Raw genomic sequence first — 16,747 nt, 5'->3', positions numbered from 1 at the left:
AGCTATCTGGAACATGTACAGACTGATATTAAACTTTATTAGGGCTGTCAAAACTGAGAGCAAACTAAACAACTGCTGTATAATGCCCTCCGCTATCTTAGTTTAATGACTGCATCATGTGACTAAAATGTGTCATTGTTTTCGTAAAGGCTCCGGGTTTGCTGTCCACACTGCGACGCAAAAACGTTTTCAAATGTATCTGCTTTGGAGAGCGTTTTCAAAAAGCTCTGTTTCCCTTCACCAAAAACGTTATCTGAGTGTGGACGGAAAGCCAAAACAGAGAGAAAAAGATGTGTTTTCAAACGAAAATGAATTAGTGTGGACATGGCAGAGCACCTCTGCACCTCCTTTACCTGTAATGTTTCTTTTTGGCAGCTGCTTAAATAATACAAACCACTTTAATGTTTTTTTTATTTCATGACAAAAAACCAAACAAACATGTCTTTCCTATTAAAAATTTAATTTAGGTAAATAGCATATAGGCCCAAGAAAGAATGTATGATTCTGAGGTGAAAAACATTTTTCTATGCAGGAATTGTGCAGACTTGCAGTGTTGTATTTGGTCACAGTCAGGTCATATATATTTGAGGACAAGCTTCTTGGTGAGAGTGTATTTGGGCTCCGGCATTTGTTTGTAGGATAAAAACTCTCCTTTGCTGATCTCCCTGTTCACACGTGTCAGGACAGTGAGGATATCGTCCATCACCTGGCTGCAAGGACAACATGAGAATAAAAAAGGACACATTTTGGATAGTTTCAAAATTTTAACAAAACACCCAACTCATGCCAACACCATGTCTGAAAGCACCAAAAGCAGGCAGACAGAAATGTACAGCGATTTGATGCATTTGATTTGCCTTCCCTCATTACTTTTGAGTCTCAGAAAATGGTGGAGTTTGTGTAAAGATGAGTAATTTTGGAACTGTTAAACTGTTTTGTAAAACTCAAAGCTCAAAGTCTTCACTTGAGTCACATCATGATTGTGTGAAAATTTATTGAGGTATTCTAAAAAGGAAAAACGACTACATTTTTGTTTTTGTCCAAAATTCTATGGACCTAACTGTATGTGACATTTTAAAAAATCTACTCTGTAGGAAACTACTGCACTACAACCTTCCCATATGACAGTGGTGTGGTCTGTTATAAAGAAACTAATCATTTTAACTCACCTTTCTGCTGCTATTTTCAGCTGTTTGCACAGTTCCTGGATGTAGATAGATCCTGTGCGTTTGTTTCGAAAGGACTTGCACTCCTCTACTGTGGACATGCCGATCAGAAAGTCTGCTAGCTCAGGCACTGTCTCATCAGGGATTGAAGCGTCAGCTTGCCATGCTTCTTTTTTTCGGTTCTCGTCCTCTCTACTGCAGGGACGGTATCCTTTTTGGTATCCATCACCTTGACAGGCTTGAATGAAGAAGAGTTTGGGCTTCCCTGTCAAGGTTGGAGCTCTTCCACTTGTAAAGGGGTCCGTCAGCTCTTTCAGGAACACCTTTCCCCCATCAGTGCCAAAGACACACCCCTTTTCTCCATGTGAAAGCACGAACACCACCTTAAATCAGAGGTAGACCTATGTTTTATTATTTATACTAACACTACTGCTGACATGTTGCTGCTGTTACAATCACAGAGACATGCACTACATGGTGACATTTTTTAGAAATGTGCTGATCTAAGACCTTTTTGAGAAGCCTGATACCGCATATCTGCACAGTAAATGATAAACAATAGCTGAAAAAATGTAAATGTAATACTGAGAAGTTATGGTTTTATGGTAAAGTGTCTGTAGGTTATGTTTATGGTAAGAGCCTCAGAGCTCGCTGCTTGTATTATCTTCTCAGATAACTCTTTTTTCAAAATAATTTCAAAATAAGTGCATGTGTATGAAGTACTACAACTCTGAAGATGTGTGACTACGCACCAAGCCATCATCACTTTTGAAATTATTCTTGCCAAGATCATTTATTTTCTTCTCCATCTGCTCTGCAGTACAGTTGTTGTGTATCTTCACTTGAAAACCTAAGCGAGTGAACACTTCTTTCAGAGTATCTGTATCAGACAGAAAAGAAGCAAAAGAAGGATTATAAGTACATTACATGGTCATGGCATACGTATATATGCATTAATTGTTACAGGGCTCAGGAGCTTCCAGATAAAACAGTCATAGATAAATCAGGTCATTGTTTAAAGGCAAGAACTGTACCTGCATCCTCCTGAGTTCCTTTTCGATTATTCAGACCTCCTGTGAAGATCTCATTGTTGAAGACCACGCACCAACCACGTGGGTTATGAGTCAGAGTGTAGTAGTCTGACTACAGGACACAAACACAGAAAACAGACTGATGATAAATGTCACTGATGTGACAAAAGAATGAATGAAAGCATGAGAACCTGTGAATGAATTACCTCATTAGGAGGAGGAGTGGGCAGTGGCTCATGGGTCCTCTGTGGGAATAAAACACAGCGGTCAGCAAACTGACAAACTGCAACATTAACTGCTCAGAAACACACATTTACAGACACACATATACACATATACACACATATACACACATTTACAGACACACATATACACACACATATACCTCAATATCCATGCTGAACTGCTGCTGTGGATGCCGGGCCCCTGTAATGATCACAATCATTCGATGGTGTTACCAACATGTACAATTTCATGCGTGCATGTTCTGGTATATGGAAGTGCATCCTGTACTTTGTGTGTAGTTCTCTAAAATAATTGCCAGTTGTTGATCCGGCTTCTGCACTGCTTCATGCAGCAAAGTAACATCTGTCTCTGACTCTCAGATCCTCATATAATGCTAAGAGGCTACACAAAAGTGCCCTCAGTGACCCAAACTTTAGAAAAACTTCATATGTACTTTTTAATATTTTTAACATTAACTATGCAAGAAACATCTCCTGGATGCACTGGTATGCATCTTCGGCGATGTATCCTGGAGTAATCAGGTGTTTCGGGACTCGCAAAATCATACATCCTCACCCTGGCGACCAAGTCAGGGGTAATCAGGCCACAACTTGCGTACCAATAGCTATCCACAGATCCGCTCTCTTTATCCACAGCCACCTTTGTGGCTCTCTCTGCAGTTTCACTCATAGCCTGGATGGCCCTCTTCTTGGCTGGCCCACCCACACCTAGCCGGCCGAGGACTTTGCAGAGTGATTGACCTGCAAAGTCCCTTCATCCCACTTCTATGGACTCATAGAATGTCTCCCAACCCCTTTCCCTGCACTAGTTCCTGGTCCTCAGCGCATTTCCTCTCGTTGGCCTCCTTGATCCGCTCTTCCCAGGGCACTGTAAGTTCCAGCATAATCAGTTGTTTTGAGGCCTCAGAAGTGATGATCATGTGTGGCTAGAGGGAAGTTTTTAAGATGTGCTGGGGGAATTTTAGCTGTTTACCCCGGTCAGCCTGTTGCTGCCAATCTGAGACTGTGCTGAGGAGGCCAGCTGTTAACTGTGGACACACCTGGGTTTCTCTCCAGCCTTAATGAAAGAAATTGCCTTCTCTGGAGCGTGATGGTGCTTGCTCAGGTACTACTCTAAGCACCTGGTTGTGACGCCAACGATACCGACCATCAGCCAGGGCCTTTCGGCAGCTCCTGAGGAGGTGTTCTAGGTTGCCTCTTCTAGAGCACAGCAGACAGTCTGATGTCTCACTCTTCCCCCCCACATGGAGGTTAACTGGGCTTGGTAGGGTGCTGTATACTTCCTGCACGAGGAATCGGACTTGGTGGAAGTTGGGTTCCTGCATGATGACTTGGCGCTGCAAGGTACTCTCCCACCTTGTCCATGCTCCTTGCTGCCTGAGTCCTACGGCCCTGCTCACTCGCTTCTCCTCATCACCTGCTTGTACCTCTTCCTGGAGTAGCTGGTGTCCTTTCCCGGCACCTTGGTGACCTGGGCCTTTGGGAAATAAGACTATAAACATGGCCAGCATGTAACGTCTCACTCTGTAACAGTGAATAAGCTCATTGTGGGCCTGTGACTCAATGTCACAGGAACACAACACTGATTTGTGTCCTTGCACACAAACATTTCTCCAGATACTGAAAGTATCAACAGGGAAGATGTGGTGGGACATACTGAGCTTGTGGATAAGATCATGAGTAAAGCAGAAGATACCTGCAGAACTTTCCTCAACCTCCTGCAAACTGATGAAGACATTTAAAGTACTTTCCCTGAACTGAAGAACTTACATATCATTGACACCCTGTTTCTACCTAAGCCTGACCAAGCTTCGTTACTTCAGCATAGTAATTACACACAGAGAAATGTTGTGTCTGAGATCATGTTCAGGTTGGATGTGCAACTCTGTTTCTCTCTGATTCCCTCGCATGTTCTATCACATGAGGGCTCCAGTCAAATGGAGGTGAGGTCCTACTTCTGGAAAGGCAGAGGACCTGTGAGTGTCTGAGCGGTCAGCTGTAGAGCTGATACTTGTATTGCTAATAAAATTAGGAGTATTTTTTAAGATTCTGCTTTGAGACTTTTCTGAAGTTATTTTTGTGGATTTGTGTCTGATTTTTAAACCTGACTTGGAGCAGGGTGCACCAGCTGAACTGTGGTTAAATGTTCAGATGATCAGTAACCATTAATAACTAAGTAGTAGTATTTCTAACTACTTATTTCAACACAAATCGTCAATATTTGTCAATTAAAGCTAGCAACACTGAGCTGTTGCAACAACCAGCAGCCCTGGTTAGTTGGGTTTTTTCTGTATAAAAAAGAAAATGGAAAAAAAAACCCAAAACAATAACTAAATGAAAATTAATGCACGAGGACAACACCTATGATTAAATGTACTGACACTCAACTAATAAAATCGAGAACAGAATGTTTTGGAGAGACAAGAACTCATCCAGAATTCATTAACTGTGTATAGAGATGGGTGGAGCGATCCAATAAGTCACTCCCCTTTTACGCGCAATTTGATCTGCTGTCGATAATCAGGGTGTGAGGGGCAGAGAAAGCTTCCGCGCTCCCATGAAAACGCGTTCACAGACTAAAGCTAAAAGAATTTAGACTTTAGATTAAAACTAACTCAAATGTTGTTGTCAAAAGTACAAAAGTAGCGCTTGTCTATACTGTGAAATATTGGTAAAGAGTAAAGGAAAACAGTAAATCAGCCACGTCTCATAGCCGGAAAGGTAAAAGAGCGCAGAAACTCACTGTCACCGGGATCAGGTTTTGAGAAGTTTCCACCTGTAGCATCCTCTGCAAAAATGAAGACACAGTGTTAGAGTCCGATCCCTGTGATGGTGTTTCAGTCGATCACACAGAGAAGAACAGTAATATTAAAACATCACACATAGAAAAGTTTAAAATAACTAATTGTCTGTCCTGAATCAGTCTTATTAGGTAATGTTCAAATAATTTTATCATCCCAGTGTTTTCAGTGTGGGAGAAAGTACTCAGGGCCTTGAAGTTACACACTATGAAAGGCAGAAACAAGTTTAATGTTCAGAAACCTAAAGTATGTATCAGCAGCAGATTGGAGCTAAAAATAAACGTTTGTTTCAGTTCTATGAAGCTTTGAGTATTTTGGATCAGTAGTACTGCTGTGTTTGTTGCATCATATTGCTGTAATTGTTTATATGGTTTATATATTCTGAGGTAAGTTGATCTATAGTGTTACATCATATTCTATAAGGATGTTATGTGTTTGTATACTTTCTGCCCAGTTTGACCCATTTAGCAGAAGTCAGCCTGTTTAAGGCTCTGATATCTATTCTGTATGACTTAAAGCAGTTATGACATGGTCTGATTTTCTCACCCAATAAAGGAATATTTAATATATCAGTTTACTCTTCATTCTATCAGAAACAGTGTTTCTATACAGTGTTACGTGTGTGTGTTACCATGCTGACATGAAGACACTTGGACAGGCTCGGATAAAAGGGGGGTACAACTCAGCTGTAAACTCGCCAGTGGAGGGAAAGTTTCTTTAATGGCGCCATCAGTTTGCAGGAGGTTCAGGAAGTCTTTGCATGTTTCTTCTCCTTTATTCATGATCTTATCCACGAGGTCATTGACGTATGTCTCCGCATTTGCACTGTTGATGCTTTTAAGATTGTTGTACTCCCGCTGAGTGATCAGCTTATTCTCATAAACTTTGTTGAGAATTAGCCCGTGGTCTCCGGACAGAATCTCATGAATGGCTGTTTTATTGCTCCTTATTGCATTTTGGGCTGACATGCTGAATCTGCGCAAAGGAAAGAGTCAGAGGTGATCCTAAACACTACTGTCTATGAGAAGGAAGTGGTTTATTACAGCTTACTATCGTAATAATAGCTGCACATTATATTACATAAAACGTAATTCTCTTACGGTCAGTTGGAACTTCTGTCCTTGAAAACGAAACCTCGTTCCTTCTTTGAAATAACATCCAACACGAAACTATCCTGCGTTCTCAGAACAAACTCGGAAGTGACTCTCAGATCCTATGATAACGACTACATGCTGTACAAAAGTGCCCTGTACTTCTCGACAGCAGGAATAACAGGTTTACAGCCATGTAGCACTGAGAAAAAGCTGTGCTGCAGCACGCAGGCATCACTGCACCACATGACGATGCAAAATGTGCGTGCCCATACACGATCTTTGAATTGTAAATAATGATTAACCCTTTAAGACCTACCATAGAACCAAGTCCGCCAGAGCTTATATTATATTTTTACATGCTGTAGTGCAATTTTTGGGAGCATTTCAAGTTGATATACATCAGTACAACCATTATAGCCCAAATTTTAATAATATGTATGCATTAAGTGCATAGTAATTACATAAATTGCAAAAAAGTGCAATAAACTACAAAAAAATTGAAAATCGTTTTTGTTTTTTTAACATATATTTGTAGTTAGAGAAATTTAAGAGGCTTATCCCTCAAAACTGTAAATACAAAAAAGTTGCACAAAATAGTTTCCCACCACAGGAAATTTGTTTTAAGTGTCTTCATATTTTTATTTTTGAAATACACCAATTTTTATATACTAAATAAAACATAAAAATAAAACAAAAATAAATATTATAATGCAAATTTGCAAAAAAAACAGCGTATGCATCAAAATAAACTATTTCCAGCAGTGCAATATGAGTCCTAAGCATCCCAGAAATGACACAGAAAGTCATAAAGTAAAACATAACTTTTAAAAACACCAGTATAGGCTCATGAGGCCCTGATGGTAAAAAACTACATTCCCGCAAAAGGCAGGTCAGGACGGACATGCGATAGTTAACGCTGATGGACGTAGGAAGTGTTACGAACAGCTGATCGGATCGGCAAAGCGTGTTTCTGGAATATTATGATTTGGTTCCTGCAAGTGCTTTTTATGCAGTTTTTGCAAAGCTATATGTGGAAGGAAACTGTGACCTAGGACAAGCTGATGGCATAAGATGTAAGTACAATTCCTCTGGTTTCATATGCAAAAAAATTATTGCGCTAGCTTACGTGGTTGCAGTGCTACCGGGATTTAAAAATAGTTACTCAAAACGGAGCGTTCCCGCTCCGTCTGGCTTTAAAGGGTTAAACCAGGGGCGATTTTAGCCCATTTTTGGTGGTGCTGAAGCACCCCCAAAATGAATCAAAGTACCCCCAAAGATTTCTTACTTTTTTGACTTTTTTTTGATCAACAAATGGATAAATAAAAAGCCGAACAGCAATGCTGATTTTTTAGAGAGTCTTAGCTTACATTTCATATTTTCAGTTGTTTCCCTCCACGGATAAACAAACTCTCTAAATCGGTTTCAATTGTGTACTGATGTACACAACAATGGACATATGGAGCTTCTTTCAAAGAAAAAACTCAGGTAGATGTTATTTTATATATTATGCTTTGAATGTTCAGTATATCTATGCAAAACAAGAGGAATTTCAATACACAACAGTATATTCACAGTTGAAACCAGATATTTACATACACTTTATGGAGAAAACATAAAAACTTTTTTTTACTGTTAAACATCAATTTAGAGTAAACTTTTGTTTTAGATAAATAAATGTTGAAATATCTTTTGAATTAGTTAAATGTCAGAATAAAAAGAGGGAGCTGTCTATTTTAATCACTTTCATCAAATTTAGGAGCACATATACACTAAGTTTATTGTTAATTAATAGGAAAACTCCAGACGATTCCATTCTGAGCTGAAGAAGCTTCTGATAGGTTAGTAGAGTCCATGTGAGTAAACTGGTGGCACACCTGTGGATGCATATAAGGCAAAACACAGAGCCTGTTTCTTTGACATGGGAAAATCAAGAGATGTCAATCAAAACACCAGGAAAAGAATTGTGGAGCTCCATAAGTGTGGCTCAATTTTGAATACAATTTGGTGCCATTTACAATTAAGAAATACAGATAGTTTCTCTCTTTACTCTTAAAGTTAACAAATATGTTTTTTATATTTATCAATCTAAAAAAATAAACATTTAGTCTGATTTGATGTTACAATTAAAAAAGTGTTTGTGTTTTTATCTGAAGAGTACATAAATATCTGGTTTCAACTGTATATTTGATGATGTTGGTGTTTGGCTTGATTGTCAGCACAAAGGGGGAGAGAGAGGAACAGAGAGGGAGAGAGAGAATGAGGACAGAACAGAGATGGAACAAGAGCAGGTGAGACACACATGTTAGTCAAATGGTTGAACATGTACCTAGTATCTAGTGTTTCTTTTTAGATGCCATTTGTTACTTTTCAAATTCTATATTTATTAAGTTATGCAGGCTTGTTTGCACAACAAGGCTAAATAATTATATAAACTTTTCTCAATCTAAATATTGTACTTTGGTAGAATTAAAAAATAAGTGTAGTGCAGGTCTATGATGATTTTTAGTGCTACTATCATCTAGTTCTGATTCTGGTTCCCTCTTGGTTACTGTTGTAGTCCTGTTTTAATGCGGATCAGTTCTGGGTCTGGTTGAATTGGTGATGGTGCTTGCTCAGGTACTACTCTAAGCACCTGGTTGTGACGCCAACGATACCGACCATCAGCCAGGGCCTTTCGGCAGCTCCTGAGGAGGTGTTCTAGGTTGCCTCTTCTAGAGCACAGCGGACAGTCTGATGTCTCACTCTTCCCGCCCACATGGAGGTTAACTGGGCTTGGTAGGGTGCTGTATACTTCCTGCACGAGGAATCGGACTTGGTGGAAGTTGGGTTCCTGCATGATGACTTGGCGCTGCAAGGTACTCTCCCACCTTGTCCATGCTCCTTGCTGCCTGAGTCCTACGGCCCTGCTCACTCGCTTCTCCTCATCACCTGCTTGTACCTCTTCCTGGAGTAGCTGGTGTCCTTTCCCGGCACCTTGGTGACCTGGGCCTTTGGGAAATAAGACTATAAACATGGCCAGCATGTAACGTCTCACTCTGTAACAGTGAATAAGCTCATTGTGTTCCTGTGACTCAATGTCACAGGAACACAACACTGATTTGTGTCCTTGCACACAAACATTTCTCCAGATACTGAAAGTATCAACAGGGAAGATGTGGTGGGACATACTGAGCTTGTGGATAAGATCATGAGTAAAGCAGAAGATACCTGCAGAACTTTCCTCAACCTCCTGCAAACTGATGAAGACATTTAAAGTACTTTCCCTGAACTGAAGAACTTACATATCATTGACACCCTGTTTCTACCTAAGCCTGACCAAGCTTCGTTACTTCAGCATAGTAATTACACACAGAGAAATGTTGTGTCTGAGATCATGTTCAGGTTGGATGTGCAACTCTGTTTCTCTCTGATTCCCTCGCATGTTCTATCACATGAGGGCTCCAGTCAAATGGAGGTGAGGTCCTACTTCTGGAAAGGCAGAGGACCTGTGAGTGTCTGAGCGGTCAGCTGTTGAGCTGATACTTGTATTGCTAATAAAATTAGGAGTATTTTTTAAGATTCTGCTTTGAGACTTTTCTGAAGTTATTTTTGTGGATTTGTGTCTGATTTTTAAACCTGACTTGGAGCAGGGTGCACCAGCTGAACTGTGGTTAAATGTTCAGATGATCAGTAACCATTAATAACTAAGTAGTAGTATTTCTAACTACTTATTTCAACACAAATCGTCAATATTTGTCAATTAAAGCTAGCAACACTGAGCTGTTGCAACAACCAGCAGACCTGGTTAGTTGGGTTTTTTCTGTATAAAAAAGAAAATGGAAAAAAAAAATCCAAAACAATAACTAAATGAAAATTAATAATAATAATGGATACTTTATTGATCCCCATGGGGAAATTACTTGTTTTTCTCTGCATTTGACCCATTCACTCAGTGAAGCAGTGGGCAGCCACTAAGCAGGCGCCCGGGGAGCAGTGTGTAGGGACGGTACCTTGCTCAGGGGTACCTCAGGGTAGCCGTTCAGTGGATTCGAGTCACTGCAAACCTTTTCTTAAAACTTAGGACAGAAACTTCATATGTACTTTTTAATATTTTTAACTTTATCCATTACTGGATGAATTCTTAATAATTAAGAAACAATTGAAAAGTTTCAAAAATTTAACTGAAACATTGGCAATAAAACATCAAAATCATATTGCTTTCATTTGGCAGACGTTTGACCCCAAGAGACTGACCACTGGACCAGGTAAAATGCTCTCTTTAAATGCATTAGACTGGGGCTGTAAGATTGCAGAGACTCTTCGGCTACCAACCATACTGTCTTTTTTAGAGTAAATTCTTTTTCAATTTGAGTAAAATTTACTCAGTGAATTTTACTGTGCATAAACATAATGAAACCAGCCATACTATCAAAAAGGTACAAAAACTCTAAATTGCATAATTACAACAAAGTCGGGGTTAAACATAAAACCTAAAAATAACAAATTGATAGCAGAAAAAAAGCCCTTGTACCTGAAATAACTCCATGAAGGTTTAGTTTCCCTCTCACTCTGCAGCCAGTAATGCTACTTGTAGGTGTGGTAGGTCTGTTACCCAATTTCCTTCGGGCTCAATAAAGTTTTATTGAATTGGTTTGGATCTAAAAGAATGTGCAACACACCACGTTTGAGGTTCACTTGTGATTACACTTCAGCTGAACTATCAACAGTGCATGCTTTAAGCTTGACGGGCACTACAGCAGAGGTGGGCAGTAAAGAAGTACAAATATTTTGTTACTGTACTAAGTAGAGTTATAAGGTATATCTACTTGAGTATTTTTTTGTGGCAACTTTTTACTTCTACTTCCTACATTTTCAAACCTGGCTGATTACTTTTGGCTTGATGTTTTTGAAGGGAGTTATTATTTCATCAGTGTGAGCCTTGAAACATCAAACTGATTTGAGCCTAAACAGAAATCTATTGTTTGAAAACTTTTTTTTTAGCTTTTCGAGTGATTTAATAATGTTACTAGGTTTAAGAATGTAAAGACTCAGTTTAGGCAAAGCTCCCGTGAAGCTTTACTGCAGCACATGTAAAAACCTCCCAACACGAATAAAAATTTTTTTCTCCCCAGTTGTGTTCACAGTCAGATTTATTCTTTGATATAAAACTGTGACAGTATAAAATGCAACACTGCAATGTGAGATTAAGATTTAGAAAAATAAAAGATTTAAAATGATGAAAAAAGAGGGAAAATATGAAAGCAACATTTTAAGAAACATTATAAGAAACTGAGCTAATCATGCATCCCTAGTTACACAGTAAGGTGTGCTGTGTTTCCATGATGACTTCAGCTGTGCTGAGGTTGCAGCACAAGTTTCTTCGTCAGAGTGAACTTCGGTTCAGGCATCTGCCTGCCTAGCTTGACTTCACCAGACTGGGAGCACAAGGAAACCTCTCTATTTGCTACATCATTGTTCACGTAGTGGAGGATGGAGACGATGTCCTCACCCCTAAGAGCATTTATAGAGATACAAAAACATGTTACTACTACTGTCAGGGTCAGTGTGCAGATGTGTTTGGTGATTTTAAAACAATTACCTGGGACAGCGCTCCTTCAGCTGCTCACAAAGAGACTGAACGAACCAGCTTCCATCGACTATATGTCTGAATGAAGCACGACCTGCAACAGTGGCCATGGCAACCAGAACATCAGCATCCTCAAGGATGGTAGACGGTGAAGTCTCCATCAGCTGCGCTCCACGCTGTATGTTACTTCCTTGGCAGGCCTGGATCACGAACACTTTGGGCTTACCGGTGAGGACGGACTGGTCACACCCACTGAACTTTCTAGTAATTTCTATAATGGGGAGGGGGTCCCTGTCAGTTCCCAAAACTACACCCTTTTTTCCGTAACTCAGAATAGAGCAGATGAAAGCATCACCGTGCTCAAGGACCTTCCGAGGATCAACAAAGCTGCTGCCATCCCACTCTTTAAAGTTGAACTTCTGCAGCTGAGACATGTCTGCCAGGGAAGCAACAAACGTCAGTGCCTGATCCATCTGATCCCTGGTGAGGTCTTTACACATCAGCACTCTGAAGCCCAGCCAGCTGAACACCTCTGCCAAGCTTTCTGCAAAAAATGTAATTAGAGAAAAATATTTAAGCACCAGATACTAACAAGAAAGAATAAAAAATCTGCCCCTGAAACTTACGGGCGTCTTTATCTGTTCCTCTTCTCTGTGAACCATCCTTGAAGTTCTTATTGTTTATGATCACGCAGAGGCCGACGGGCCGGCTGTTGATTTGATAAACATCCTAAAGAGTGGACACCAAGATTTTACACGTGTTACTACAGGATGCGTAACCACAGAATCTCATCTACATATCTGTCTCAAGCAATGTCACAAGTGTAGGAGGCTGTTTCTGCATCAGTATCTTACCTGTGACATATTCCCATCTTGTGGCAGAACATGTGAGGGAAGAACAATAAAACTGAGGTAAACAACCAAACACAACAGGAGACGCAGTGTTTCTATACAGTGTTACGCGTGTGTGTTACCATGCTGACACTTGGACAGGCTCGGATAAAAGGGGGGTACAACTCAGCTGTAAACTCGCCAGCTGAGGGAAAGTGTCTTTAATGGCGCCATCGGTTTGCATGTTTCTTCTCCTTTATTCATGATCTTATCCACGAGCTCAATGACGTATGTCTCCACATTTGCGTTATTTATACTTTCAAGATTGTTGTACTCCCGCTGAGTGATCAGCTTATTCTCATAAACTTTGTTGAGAATTAGCCTGTGGTCTCCGGACAGACTCTCATGAATGGCTGTTTTATTGCTCCTTATTGCATTTTGGGCTGACATGCTGAATGCTAAAATGCTAAAGTTATGCTAAAGTAAAACATAACTTTTAAAAACACCAGTATAGGCTCATGAGGCCCTGATGGTAAAATACTACATTCCCGCAAAAGGCAGGTCATGGCGGACATGCGATAGTTAACGCTGATGGACGCAGGAAGTGTTACGAACAGCTGATCGGATCGGCAAAGCGTGTTTCTGGAATATTATGATTTGGTTCCTGCAAGTGCTTTTTATGCAGTTTTTGCAAAGCTATATGTGGAAGGAAACTGTGACCTAGGACAAGCTGATGGCATAAGATGTAAGTACAATTCCTCTGGTTTCATATGCAAAAAAATTATTGCGCTAGCTTACGTGGTTGCAGTGCTACCGGGATTTAAAAATAGTTACTCAAAACGGAGCGTTCCCGCTCCGTCTGGCTTTAAAGGGTTAAACCAGGGGCGATTTTAGCCCATTTTTGGTGGTGCTGAAGCACCCCCAAAATGAATCAAAGTACCCCCAAAGATTTCTTACTTTTTTGACTTTTTTTTGATCAACAAATGGATAAATAAAAAGCCGAACAGCAATGCTGATTTTTTAGAGAGTCTTAGCTTACATTTCATATTTTCAGTTGTTTCCCTCCACGGATAAACAAACTCTCTAAATCGGTTTCAATTGTGTACTGATGTACACAACAATGGACATATGGAGCTTCTTTCAAAGAAAAAACTCAGGTAGATGTTATTTTATATATTATGCTTTGAATGTTCAGTATATCTATGCAAAACAAGAGGAATTTCAATACACAAAAGTATATTCACAGTTGAAACCAGATATTTACATACACTTCATGGAGAAAACATAAAAAACTTTTTTTTACTGTTAAACATCAATTTAGAGTAAACTTTTGTTTTAGATAAATAAATGTTGAAATATCTTTTGAATTAGTTAAATGTCAGAATAAAAAGAGGGAGCTGTCTATTTTAATCACTTTCATCAAATTTAGGAGCACATATACACTAAGTTTATTGTTAATTAATAGGAAAACTCCAGACGATTCCATTCTGAGCTGAAGAAGCTTCTGATAGGTTAGTAGAGTCCATGTGAGTAAATTGGTGGCACAGCTGTGGATGCATATAAGGCAAAACACAGAGCCTGTTTCTTTGACATGGGAAAATCAAGAGATGTCAACCAAAACACCAGGAAAAGAATTGTGGAGCTCCATAAGTGTGGCTCAATTTTGAATACAATCTGGTGCCATTTGCAATTAAGAAATACAGATAGTTTCTCTCTTTACTCTTAAAGTTAACAAATATGTTTTTATATTTATCAATCTAAAAAAATAAACATTTAGTCTGATTTGATGTTACAATTAAAAAACTGTTTGTGTTTTTTATCTGAAGAGTACATAAATATCTGGTTTCAACTGTATATTTGATGATGTTGGTGTTTGGCTTGATTGTCAGCACAAAGGGGGAGAGAGAGGAACAGAGAGGGAGAGAGAGAATGAGGACAGAACAGAGATGGAACAAGAGCAGGTGAGACACACATGTTAGTCAAATGGTTGAACATGTACCTAGTATCTAGTGTTTCTTTTTAGATACCATTTGTTACTTTTCAAATTCTATATTTATTAAGTTATGCAGGCTTGTTTGCACAACAAGGCTAAATAATTATATAAACTTTTCTCAATCTAAATATTGTACTTTGGTAGAATTAAAAAATAAGTGTAGTGCAGGTCTATGATGATTTTTAGTGCTACTATCATCTAGTTCTGATTCTGGTTCCCTCTTGGTTACTGTTGTAGTCCTGTTTTAATGCGGATCAGTTCTGGGTCTGGTTGAATTGGGGTTTAGTCCCTGTGTCTTGATACAGGCCCGACTTTGTTCTGCCTTGCTGCTTAATTAAAAAACTAGTTTAAGGTGTCCTGCATATGTCTATAGAATAGCATCTGGCTGCAGTTTAAATACTTTTTTTGTCTCGGTCTCGTCTCAACTTGGTCTTGGTCTTGGTCTTGATACCCTCTGGTCTTGGTCTTGTCTTGGTCTCGGATTAGGCGGTCTTGACTACAAGTCTACTGTGGACACACCTGGGTTTCTCTCCAGCCTTAATGAAAGAAATTGCCTTCTCTGGAGCGCGATGGTGCTTGCTCAGGTACTACTCTAAGCACCTGGTTGTGACGCCAACAATACCGACCATCAGCCAGGGCCTTTCGGCAGCTCCTGAGGAGGTGTTCTAGGGTGCCTCTTCTAGAGCACAGCGGACAGTCTGATGTCTCACTCTTCCCGCCCACATGGAGGTTAACTGGGCTTGGTAGGGTGCTGTATACTTCCTGCACGAGGAATCGGACTTGGTGGAAGTTGGGTTCCTGCATGATGACTTGGCGCTGCAAGGTACTCTCCCACCTTGTCCATGCTCCTTGCTGCCTGAGTCCTACGGCCCTGCTCACTCGCTTCTCCTCATCACCTGCTTGTACCTCTTCCTGGAGTAGCTGGTGTCCTTTCCCGTCACCTTGGTGACCTGGGCCTTTGGGAAATAAGACTATAAACATGGCCAGCATGTAACGTCTCACTCTGTAACAGTGAATAAGCTCATTGTGGGCCTGTGACTCAATGTCACAGGAACACAACACTGATTTGTGTCCTTGCACACAAACATTTCTCCAGATACTGAAAGTATCAACAGGGAAGATGTGGTGGGACATACTGAGCTTGTGGATAAGATCATGAGTAAAGCAGAAGATACCTGCAGAACTTTCCTCAACCTCCTGCAAACTGATGAAGACATTTAAAGTACTTTCCCTGAACTGAAGAACTTACATATCATTGACACCCTGTTTCTACCTAAGCCTGACCAAGCTTGCACATTTATACAGAGGAATGAAGCAGCCAGCAGCTCCATCAGAGCGATCAGGACATTTTATAAGATTATTATTACTAAAACAAGTCTAAGTCCAGATTGTATTGTGGGACTGGAGTTAATTTAATTTATTGTATAAATGTGCGAATCTGCCATCAGCCCAGTTACTCGTTATTAGTCAATCGGTCGTTAAGTTTTTGCTCTGTAGCATGCAGTAGCCCAACACTCAGTCCTCATTAAACTCCGACCTCCGTCTGTGCGGGCTTTACTTTATCGATGCAGAATCACAGTCGTTAATCTTACCGAGTTCTTTCGCCAGCTGATTGCAGCCGATCGCTTTCAGGATCTCGAGAACCACCGTCAGAGCCCGCTCCTCGGTAAAAGTAGACACCAGCACGTCTGTGATCTGCAGACGGCTTTTGCCCTCCACCCTGTTGCGTTTTACCCGCGGCTCTTCTCTGCGGTCCAGAAGCTGGTGGCAGAACCTCTCAAAATCCCCCTTTGATAGGTTCTCCAGAGTGTCTGCCAAAGCGGATTTAATAGTTTTGGCCATTCTTCACCGAGATCCAAGACTGAGCCTCTGATTGTAACCGCTGTTGCTTCCTGGTGTGTTGCCAGAGAAGTTAACTACGTAATTCCTTTCTGAGCAATTCGAAACTATAGTCAAGAGAAAAAAAAAGATACATTCAAATGCCTTTGGAAACAGAAGACCTCTAATGAAAGCAAATGGAC

The 16,747-nt window shown here is 40.3% G+C and overlaps 2 protein-coding genes across 3 annotated transcripts; both read right to left on the bottom strand.

Moving 5' to 3' along the window:
* Positions 1-428: 428 nt before the first annotated feature.
* LOC101478827 (caspase-8) lies at positions 429-16,615 on the bottom strand. 2 transcript variants are annotated; one of them, XM_076877049.1, is made up of 9 exons: positions 6,344-6,501; positions 5,875-6,218; positions 5,186-5,230; positions 2,583-2,623; positions 2,404-2,442; positions 2,201-2,309; positions 1,919-2,046; positions 1,170-1,549; positions 432-710 (listed from the first exon to the last, which is right to left on the bottom strand). In XM_076877049.1, the coding sequence occupies exons 2-9, from the start codon at positions 6,209-6,211 to the stop codon at positions 575-577; spliced, it is 1,215 nt and encodes a 404-aa protein (XP_076733164.1). In that variant the 5' UTR covers positions 6,212-6,218; positions 6,344-6,501; the 3' UTR covers positions 432-574. The 2 variants fall into 2 exon arrangements, with proteins under 2 accessions (XP_076733165.1, XP_076733164.1); XM_076877050.1 differs by lacking the exons at positions 5,875-6,218; positions 6,344-6,501 and adding an exon at positions 16,319-16,615 and having other exon boundaries at positions 429-710.
* On the bottom strand, positions 11,466-12,970 carry LOC112436480 (caspase-8-like). The gene is made up of 4 exons (XM_076877052.1): positions 12,758-12,970; positions 12,530-12,632; positions 11,916-12,447; positions 11,466-11,827 (listed from the first exon to the last, which is right to left on the bottom strand). Exons 1-4 carry the CDS (start codon positions 12,764-12,766, stop codon positions 11,665-11,667), a joined length of 807 nt encoding a protein of 268 aa, XP_076733167.1. The 5' UTR covers positions 12,767-12,970; the 3' UTR covers positions 11,466-11,664.
* Positions 16,616-16,747: the final 132 nt, after the last annotated feature.

Source organism: Maylandia zebra, linkage group LG18 (assembly GCF_041146795.1).
Source record: "Maylandia zebra isolate NMK-2024a linkage group LG18, Mzebra_GT3a, whole genome shotgun sequence".
NCBI lineage: Eukaryota > Metazoa > Chordata > Actinopteri > Cichliformes > Cichlidae > Maylandia > Maylandia zebra.
Note: the sequence above shows the minus strand (reverse complement) of the source record. Positions and strands in the feature narration are given on the sequence as shown.

What these genes read in the sequence shown, in the direction of transcription:
- LOC101478827 (XM_076877049.1), bottom strand. Translation starts at nt 6,211, where the DNA reads ATGTCAGCCCAAAATGCAATAAGGAGCAATAAAACAGCCATTCATGAG. An exon ending in AGTGTCTTCATGTCAGCATG is followed by an intron (nt 5,231 to 5,874) that starts GTAACACACACA and finishes TCATTTTTGCAG; the next exon opens with AGGATGCTACAGGTGGAAAC. An exon ending in CTGAAAATAGCAGCAGAAAG is followed by an intron (nt 711 to 1,169) that starts GTGAGTTAAAAT and finishes TTGTCCTTGCAG; the next exon opens with CCAGGTGATGGACGATATCC.
- LOC112436480 (XM_076877052.1), bottom strand. An exon ending in AGGAACAGATAAAGACGCCC is followed by an intron (nt 12,448 to 12,529) that starts GTAAGTTTCAGG and finishes CATTTTTTGCAG; the next exon opens with AAAGCTTGGCAGAGGTGTTC. An exon ending in CTGAAGGAGCGCTGTCCCAG is followed by an intron (nt 11,828 to 11,915) that starts GTAATTGTTTTA and finishes AAATGCTCTTAG; the next exon opens with GGGTGAGGACATCGTCTCCA.